Source organism: Trachymyrmex septentrionalis, unplaced genomic scaffold, assembly GCF_001594115.1.
Source record: "Trachymyrmex septentrionalis isolate Tsep2-gDNA-1 unplaced genomic scaffold, Tsep1.0 scaffold8, whole genome shotgun sequence".
NCBI lineage: Eukaryota > Metazoa > Arthropoda > Insecta > Hymenoptera > Formicidae > Trachymyrmex > Trachymyrmex septentrionalis.
This window is the reverse complement of record NW_017305987.1, coordinates 2,410,483-2,419,302: the sequence shown is the minus strand read 5'-3', so window position 1 is coordinate 2,419,302 and position 8,820 is coordinate 2,410,483. Positions and strand designations below refer to the sequence as shown.

Here is an 8,820-nt window from a genome sequence, read left to right as displayed (position 1 = left end):
TATAAAAAACAGAAAATTAATAATTCTGTGTTAATAAAATATCGTAGATGTCATTTGACAAATTAGCGATTATATTAATAGTAATTCAAACAAAATTGTTAATCTTTGAATTTGTTATCTCTAATCTATAATCTTTTTTTCATATATTATTATAAATAATACAGAATCAATAATTCTATTCGCATCAATAAAATAATATGTGTACAAATATTTTAATGAATTAATCGGAATTATCTTCAAAGTAAATTTTCGATTTCAACTTCGCCAAAGATTGTCAAAGATCGTAAAAAATCATAGTCTTGCTGGCAGAACTGGTGAAGCCGCTTGTACAATTCTGCGTAGATTTTAAATGCGACCATTTAAATATTTGCGATAATTTTGAAATGACTCAAGAGACCAAAATTAAGGTATGTACTTGCCAAATATAAATATTTAAAAATGACTATTGAAAAGAAAAATTCAGAAATTTATATTTTTATTGTTTTATAAAAAAGAAAGCGTTAATATTATTAAAGTGGAAAAAGGTTTGTGAAAAATTAACTTTCATTATGGCAAAATAGAAAACCAAATTTATTACATTATACAATTGTAGGCAAATATAAATAAAGACACAAAAATAAATAAAATACAATAGTAACGTTATTTCGCCTAATTCAAATAATCACTTGACTTGACAATTTAATCAACAATTAAATTAATATAGAGTAATTAAAACAACAGAATTATTAATAACAATCTTTGAATCAGTTACCTCTAATTCTTTTTCATCATATTATTATAAATAATAAAGAATTAATAATTCCACTCGCGTGTCAACGAAATAATGTGTATAAATATTTTAATAAATTAAATTAATCAAAATTTAGTTGAAATTATTTTCAAAGTGAATTTTCAATTTTAATTTCGAGATCGTCAGAGATCGTCAAAGATCGTCGTCTCGCAGACGAAAACGCTCACCACGTTAGCCCATCACCAGTCGCCCATCTAGTCTATACTCGTTTCATGCACTATGAAAGTGAGACGTTTCGTTCATTCGTGCGTCATGGCCGTCATGGCGGAGAATGTTTTCGTTCCGTGATACGCCGACTCGCGATCGTATCGGCTCATCGATTTGACCGGTCGACGACACAACGACAACGACGACGACGTTGGTTTATGCTCGATTCTTCGGTGAAAGTTCAGCGATTATCCCGCGATTATGGACACGCGTGGCATCGAAGTCACGAATCAGCTCCGGGTGAGTGTTGCGGAACGCGTATCTTAGCGCATGCAAAGGTTCTATATTAGCATAAGATCGTTCAATCATCCGGTTGCATGAAGACCCAGACCTGACATTTGATCCCGTACTTCAATACTATCCTGATTATTATGTAATCGTCAAGTTCCTTGCAGAGAGACGTGAAGGTTTCAAAGCGACGTGTGTCTTTCGCATGTCGCAAAATCCCCGCTGTTTAGAAATCCAGGCGCATCCCAGCTCTCATTATTAAATTTACTTTATTTATGTATCGTTAATTTCTGTCTCTCTGTGCATGCCGAAGTCTAGACTGTAGAAATGATTGGAAGCTACTTCTGCCTTCTTTTCGGAAAAAAAATACAATGGTTTGAGAAACTATTGTAATGTTTCTAAGAAAGACGAGTGGAATTATTGTATAGTATTTACAAATTACTTCTGACTCTCTTCTTTCTGGGAAAAGATAACATCTTTGAGAAACCATTGTAATGCTTCTAAGGCTGGTATTCATAGTCAATTCTTATAGACTGTCTTAAATTCTGTCTTGATGTGTTACGAACTAATCAGAGGGTTGGATTAGATGATCTTAAAATAAGAACTATGAATATCGGCTTAGAATATATTTGATGAATTATTTATAAAAGTTACTTCTGTCTTCCTTTTAAAAGAAGATACAAAGTATCTTTGAGAAACCATTGTAATGCTTCTAAGATATATTTGATGAATGAAATTATTTACAAGTTATTTCTGTCTTCTTGGAAAATGATATAAGAATGCTACAGAGTAGCAACTATATGTGTTTCTCAAAAAGCGTTATTATACTTGACGAATGAAATTATTTACATCTAATCTATTGTATAGTGTATTAAAAATTAGATCCTATAAACTAATTACAATATAAAAATTTTTGCAAACAATATTTTTAGAGAAATAGATTGGACGATATAAGCTTGAATGATTACCAAAGTATCTAGGCCTCTGAATTATTTTTTAAGGCAATCAAATCACTGGCTTATAAATTGAATCAGAACAATTAGTCGTTCACTAAACTCTACTGTGATTTTTATAACTCGTCGCATGACGAACTGAATGCTGTTGCCTACTGTACTCAGTGCATTATTTGACATTCCCAAATCAATTACAATATTTTGATTTGATTGAATTCTTTTTTTAGATGCAATTTGATTGAAAAAAAGAAGAAAACTCAGCAATAGAATAATTCTTAAAATAATTTAAAGAACTTTAAAATATACAAATGGTCAGAAGATCTATTTGTATTACTTGGATTTTTTGCACTTAGCATCTTTGCTTTCTCTTTCCTCAACATCCGAATATATATATTTATTTCATTTTAAGTACAAATTTTTAGAAATTTAAGTAATGCGACAGACTTAGATATAATCTTATCACACTTTGAAATGTTAACTTTTACCTTTACAAAATGGGAATCTATTATAGTGACGTTGAAACTTACTGTGTCATTTTGAGGCAAAAATTTCAATGAATTATAATAAATCTTACTGAAGGAAAAATTAAGATTTAAAAAACAGATTCCTCCGCTATCTAAATCCCTCTACAAAGATTTATTAGAATTTGTAAACACGTTAGGGAAAATATGTTCAAAAGTTATGTAAATAAGTGTTATACTACAATAAGACATTAGTAATAAATCGAAAGTCAGAAGCTAAAAATTAATCAATCACAGTTAAGTGTAAGGGGAATTATTGACTTGGCTGATATTCATAGTCGATTCTTATATTTGAGATTGTCTTAAGTACAGTCTTAAGATGTCATAAACCAATCAGAGGGCCATATTAGTTTCTTAAGACATTACTTAAGACAGTCTTAAAATAAGAAGTACAACTATAAATACGGCCTATGATTGGTCAATTTCTTTTGACTTCTGATTTATTATTAAAGGCTTATTGTAGAATGTGTATTAGAAAAAAAGTAATTGAATATAGTACAATGTAATAAATTGTTTATGGGGTCCGATTTTTAGTACACTCTTTAACTGTAAAAGGTAGGAATCTAGAAAATTAGTACGTTTTATAGTTTTAGCTAAGCGAGTTTTGTCTCAATTTTTCTTAATTGTTTTTAATTTGTCTTAATTTTCAGAGCGCCATTCGCGCCAAGCTTATGGAATTGGGTGTCCACTATGATGAGGAGCTACCTGATTACATATTAGTAATGGTGGTGAATAAGAAATCCCGACAGCAGATGCATAATGATTTAAATCTGTTCCTGGAAGGCTGCACAACTGTATTCGTGGATTGGTTACACGATCAGGTGCTAAAGAAACTGCAGAAAGTCACTGTAGCCAAGAAGAAATCGTCTCGTGAGTTTGTACCTACCGTTGTAGTAAAGCAAGAAGAAGAGAGAAAAAAGAAGAAGATATCCGCAACTTCGTTCCTAGAGGATCAGGCAGCGGAGCAGTCCTCGGCCGTCGAGAAGCTCCCAGACAAAAGTACGAAGAGTGACAAGCAATCACCGGTGCAGAAGCAACAGGCAACAAAATCTTCCGTACCTAATCAAAACCCAGAGCGAAGTCACAGCAAGAGCGCGGAAAGAAGCGTAAAAAGTGTGCACAGCAAAAGTAAAACAGACGAAACGTCGTCAACACACGGCAGCGGATCTTATCAAGACTCTGTCTTCTCGAGGAAGCCGCAGCAGAGTTCCGGACGCGACGAGAACACAAAGGATATCTCCGGCGAGCTTGAGAATCCCGTTACGAAGACTATAGATTCGTATGGCGATCCAAAAGAGAGCGAGGTGCCGGATAAAAGTTTGAAGAGATCATTGGAGACGTCGAGTAGTCGTCACGATAGCACGGAGAAAAGGAGTAACGAGGCGAAGCGACCGAAGTCATCTGAGGAAGAAAAGGACAGGGTTGGGTAAGTTAATATAATATTAATGTTTTTTTTTAAACTAAATTAAGTTAAAGTTAATGACTTATAAAATTAATAAAATTAAGTTAAGAGTTGAAGGAATAACAATTTTTTTTTAATAAAAGTTAATAAACTTTAAGTAACTTTTACTTAATAAAAGTTAAGTTAAGATTGAATTAATTTAAGTTTAAAAAAAAGTTAAACAAAATTATTTGTGAGATCAGAATGTTCTAATTTTTCTTGAAATGAGATTACTTACTAAACACTTACAATATAGATTATTAGGTAAATTTAATTTTTTTTATTCACATGTGAGTTATTTATATATAATAAGAATCACAGCATAAGGTGTTTTTGTTAAAATCTTGCGAGAGAGAAGAGTATATATTTGCTATTATCTCTCTTTCTTTAACCTTCTTTTAACGTAAAATGACTGTTTATGATGCATGTTTATGACTACATCGACTAGATATTTGTTACAAAAAATATACGTAAAAATTTAGAAAATGAATGGATGTGCAGCACTGTTTTATAACAATTCTTTATTTAAGGTTCATTAAATATTTATGTTGCTGAAATATAATATTTATGACACCTAAAGTGATTGGTGTAATTCAAATATAAGTGGGAATTGACAAAACCTAGCTAGTCAATAAAAACTAGCTATCATATGGTGTGACTCTTATTATAGAGTTCTAATCATAAAATCATTTAACTTTTTCTAAATTAATTTTCTAAGATTTCAAAAAAATATTAGCATTAAGAGGGATAGAAAAATTTTTAATTTAAAAAAAGTTAATAAATTAAAGCTTAAAAGCAACTAAATTAAGTTAAAAATTAATATTTAAAATTAATTAAATTAAGTTAAAAGTCATTAACTTTTTAACTTTTTTTTAAATCTTATTTCTTATTTCTTATTTTTTTTAACGTTTTAACTAGTTCCTACCCAACCCTGGAAAAGGAAGATACGTCATCTTCCCCGGATTCAAAGAAGCTCAAATCCTGCGTGAACAAGCCAAAGATCGTGTCGGTCGTGTCTGTGAAAACCCGGCTTGGCGTAGTCTCTCCACGGAAGAAATTCGAGACCTACAGAGAGAGAGAGGGCAACGGCCGCTACCGTCCGTCGGAGAAGCGGTTCGAAAAATCGTATCGCTATGACAATGGGCGCAATGGAAAGGGCAGGAGCTTCGAGATGGACGATCGGGGTTCCAGACGAAATCGCGACGGCGACTCATCGCGGCATCACGAGACCATGAGCAAAGTCAACGACGTGAGAAGTCGGATAGAGAGCAGCAAGAACGAGAAACTGAACAAAAACGCAGAGTCCAGGGAGAGGAACTTGAATTCGAGTTCCAAAACGGATGCGTCCGCAAAAAAGTCTACATGCACTATTAAGGATCGTCTGGGTATCAATAGTAAAATCCAGAGACAACCCACAAAATTACAAGAGGCAGCAGATTATAGGAACAATCCAAAGAGCTTGGATCAAGCGGGAAACAACAAGAATATCAAGGATAGGCTTGGTCCATTAAGGAATAATTTCAGGCCGGTCCATAAACAAAGGCAGCTTCGCAGCAGCGAAAACGACAGATCTCTAGTTTCTCTGAATCCTGGTGCCGAGAGACATGAAAGAGAGGAGGAAAAGGAAACTGAAGATGAAGATGAAGCGGATAACGACGAACAGCTGACCGGACCTGTGAAGTCGCACATAGTCGCTGTAAACAGACCTGTATCTACCACTGTTACGAGAACCGAGAGGAGACGTATAAAAACGAATGATGTTCTGTTCAATGCGACTCAAAGTATCGGCTATCCAGGACACGGAGGCGCAAAATTTCAGGATAAGATGGACAAAAGGATATCCAGCGACGTGGACGAGGACCCCGATGATATGAGATTACCGAGCAAAGTAATTGTCACGCCAAGACCTTTGAAGCCGCTGCAACCGACACAGAAACGCGCCACGCAGTCGCTTTTGTTGCGAGCTGTCGCGGAGGCAAATCAGTCGGTTGTCAAGCAGAAGAATCCGGAACCGTCTCTATTCGTGAGTTTCAATTCAATTAATACATTGTAAATCGACTAAACATTGTAAATCGAGCAACGATTCTTTGTAACTTTGTAACACCGAGGGCGATAAATGCTGATATTCTTTAATGTACACATATCTGTAAAACAAATGTATTAAACGTCGGAGAGCAAAGAACGTTTTTTTCATCGAAGGCTCAATTTTGTTAGGACAAGAAGCCAATCTTAAAGCGTCTTAAACCTGCCCCGGCTCGTGACGTAAGTCAAAACTTGTCGGTACATTTTAATTCTAGTAAGAGACTGGTCATGGAAAAGATTCAAGTCGAATTAAATACAGTAGATCATCTGGATGTGGAAGACGTCGAGCACGAGCCTTGTAAGTGCCATCTCCGCGGAGACGTCTTTTTTGTAACAGTTTGAAAGAGTTATAGAATCTGTCTCGTATCTTATTTTTACTCTTTCATTTTGGAAACTTTATTTATCGATCTTGTACTATTATTTATTAAGTATCCGAACAAGTTAAAATTAGTTTATTCTTAAATTTTATCCAATTAGTCTCTTATAAAACCGAAGTATATATAAGACGATGATAGAGATCGAACCCGCAGCGTGCTATTTACAAATCAAGCTTTCTCTCACTAAACGTCACTCCTTCGATCTTCCACTAATAATATTTATATTAACTTATACTAACAGTTTCTAAATATTTAGAAATTGTAAGAAGTATAGTAAATGATTACTTAATTTCTAACAAACATTTCATAAAAATGCAGTATATTTAAGATAAATAAAGATTCCAATGCGATTCTTTCGCGATATAAAGATTGACTCTTTCATCCTTCTCTCGGGATTTTAATTCCTCGCTTATTATCGCATAATCCGTAGATGTACCACAACCAGTAACGGACGAGCATATGGGAGTCGTGATGTCGTTGTTCCAAAGGAGCGACGACAATCAAAAATTCTTAGTTACTCTGAACGGATACAACAACAATCTCATGAAAGAGAAGATTAGCTCCGAGGATGACGAAGAGCGACTGGAAATGGAGGTAAGTCTTCCATCACCTCTAAAGCATTTCCCTCATTCCCTCCCTCTGAATTTTAATCCTCACGCGTATTCTAGACGCACGATGTTCCTCCTCATGCTCGCAGGTGAACGAGGATGACGAGCTTGCACTGTTGACGACGCACAATGAAGCAACGACAACGACGATGGCGGCAATGGCGCAGGACGAGTTGGAAATAAATAAGTTTAGAATAACGAGCTCAGCGGAAGATAACGCGCACACTAGTCCAAAGGAAGCGAGTGGAGAAGAGAACAACGAGAACTGCAATACGGAGAACGTAGATAAGATTGACGAAATGCCCCGTAGACGGAGAAAATTAAGCCCTATAATATACAATAGATCTCATTCTCCTAGTCCCATACAACTGAAATCTAACGCGTCGACGTTAGCCACCAAACGTAAGCAAATTTCTTTTTTTGGGTTTGTTTAGAGCATAAAAGTATATCGGTGTAAAATGTACGGTACTCTTTTTAGCTCCAGATAAAAAATCGGTAGAGACTACGGCCTCGGCCATTTCAGACAAATCCAGGGAGAATTGTCGATATTGGCCAAATTGTACATTAGGGAACAAATGCGCGTATCTTCATCCCCCCGTTATGTGCAGGTAATGTATCTTCTAGAGATTCATTATATCTCTGATGACATATATTTTTCTCGGATTTCTTCGTTCATATGGATTATGAGAAAGTTTATATTTTAGAATCTTTCATATAAGTGAAATATTTTAAGATTTCTCATTCTACAATTTCTGAAAAAATACTTCAAATTTTTTCTCAGATTTTATAAAAGATTTCATTAGAAATGGTAGAATGAAAAATCTTAGAATATTTCAGAATTTACATATATGAAGAATTCTAGAAAAGATATATAAATTTTATTGATATCGCTTTTGAAAAATGTTTCAATATTGTATAAAAAATCTGAGAAATTTTGTAAAAAGTTATAAAATTATTTAGAAATTCTAAAAAATTATATGAAAAATTTTGAAAAAAAATTCTTACCAATGATTTCATCGTAAAATACAAAAAATATTTTTCTTTCTATGATTATATGATGCCAGAAAAAGGTTCATTCTTTTAATTTTTATTAAGTCGTTTTATTTTTTTCGCAGTGCCTTCCCGGCATGTAAGTTTGGTGACAAATGCGCCTACAAGCATCCCAAGTGCAAATTCGGTTTGTCTTGCACAAAGCTAGGCTGCGTATTCTCGCATCCCGCCCAGCAGTGCAAGTATCATCCATTCTGCACGAAACCGTCATGTCTGTATTCCCATCCAGCCACTTCCGCTCCGGCAGCAGAAGTTACGAGTCAGAGGGCAAAGTTTACCTGGCGGCGACGTGATTGAGCGTACTTTTGCGGATGTACAAACCGGGGTATATCGTTCTGAACAGATCAAGATTCTGATCCACGTAAAATTACTTTGTACAGATCACACAATGATGAGATATACAAGCTTAAGTAGCGTAAGTTGACGTCAAAGTGTTACCGCGCCGGAGTTTGATTTTACGATTAAGGAATGCGTCACGAAAGTTTCACCGTCGTGATTTATTATGTCAAATCGTAGTTTTACTTTCTCTTAAATAATTCAAGATAGAAAAAGAAACTTTTGAA

The 8,820-nt window shown here is 34.6% G+C and overlaps 1 protein-coding gene across 1 annotated transcript; it reads left to right on the top strand.

Moving 5' to 3' along the window:
* Positions 1-1,025: 1,025 nt before the first annotated feature.
* On the top strand, positions 1,026-8,820 carry LOC108754592 (zinc finger CCCH domain-containing protein 14). Its single transcript, XM_018497037.1, has 8 exons — positions 1,026-1,237; positions 3,350-4,125; positions 5,059-6,163; positions 6,355-6,520; positions 7,030-7,193; positions 7,297-7,609; positions 7,686-7,815; positions 8,323-8,820. Exons 1-8 carry the CDS (start codon positions 1,199-1,201, stop codon positions 8,552-8,554), a joined length of 2,925 nt encoding a protein of 974 aa, XP_018352539.1. The 5' UTR covers positions 1,026-1,198; the 3' UTR covers positions 8,555-8,820.

Excerpts from the sequence above, each read along its gene's own strand:
- LOC108754592 (XM_018497037.1), top strand. The coding sequence starts at position 1,199 with ATGGACACGCGTGGCATCGAAGTCACGAATCAGCTCCGG. Across the intron at positions 4,126-5,058 it reads GAAGAAAAGGACAGGGTTGG|TTCCTACCCAACCCTGGAAA; the intron begins GTAAGTTAATAT and ends CGTTTTAACTAG. Across the intron at positions 7,816-8,322 it reads CATCCCCCCGTTATGTGCAG|TGCCTTCCCGGCATGTAAGT; the intron begins GTAATGTATCTT and ends TTTTTTTCGCAG.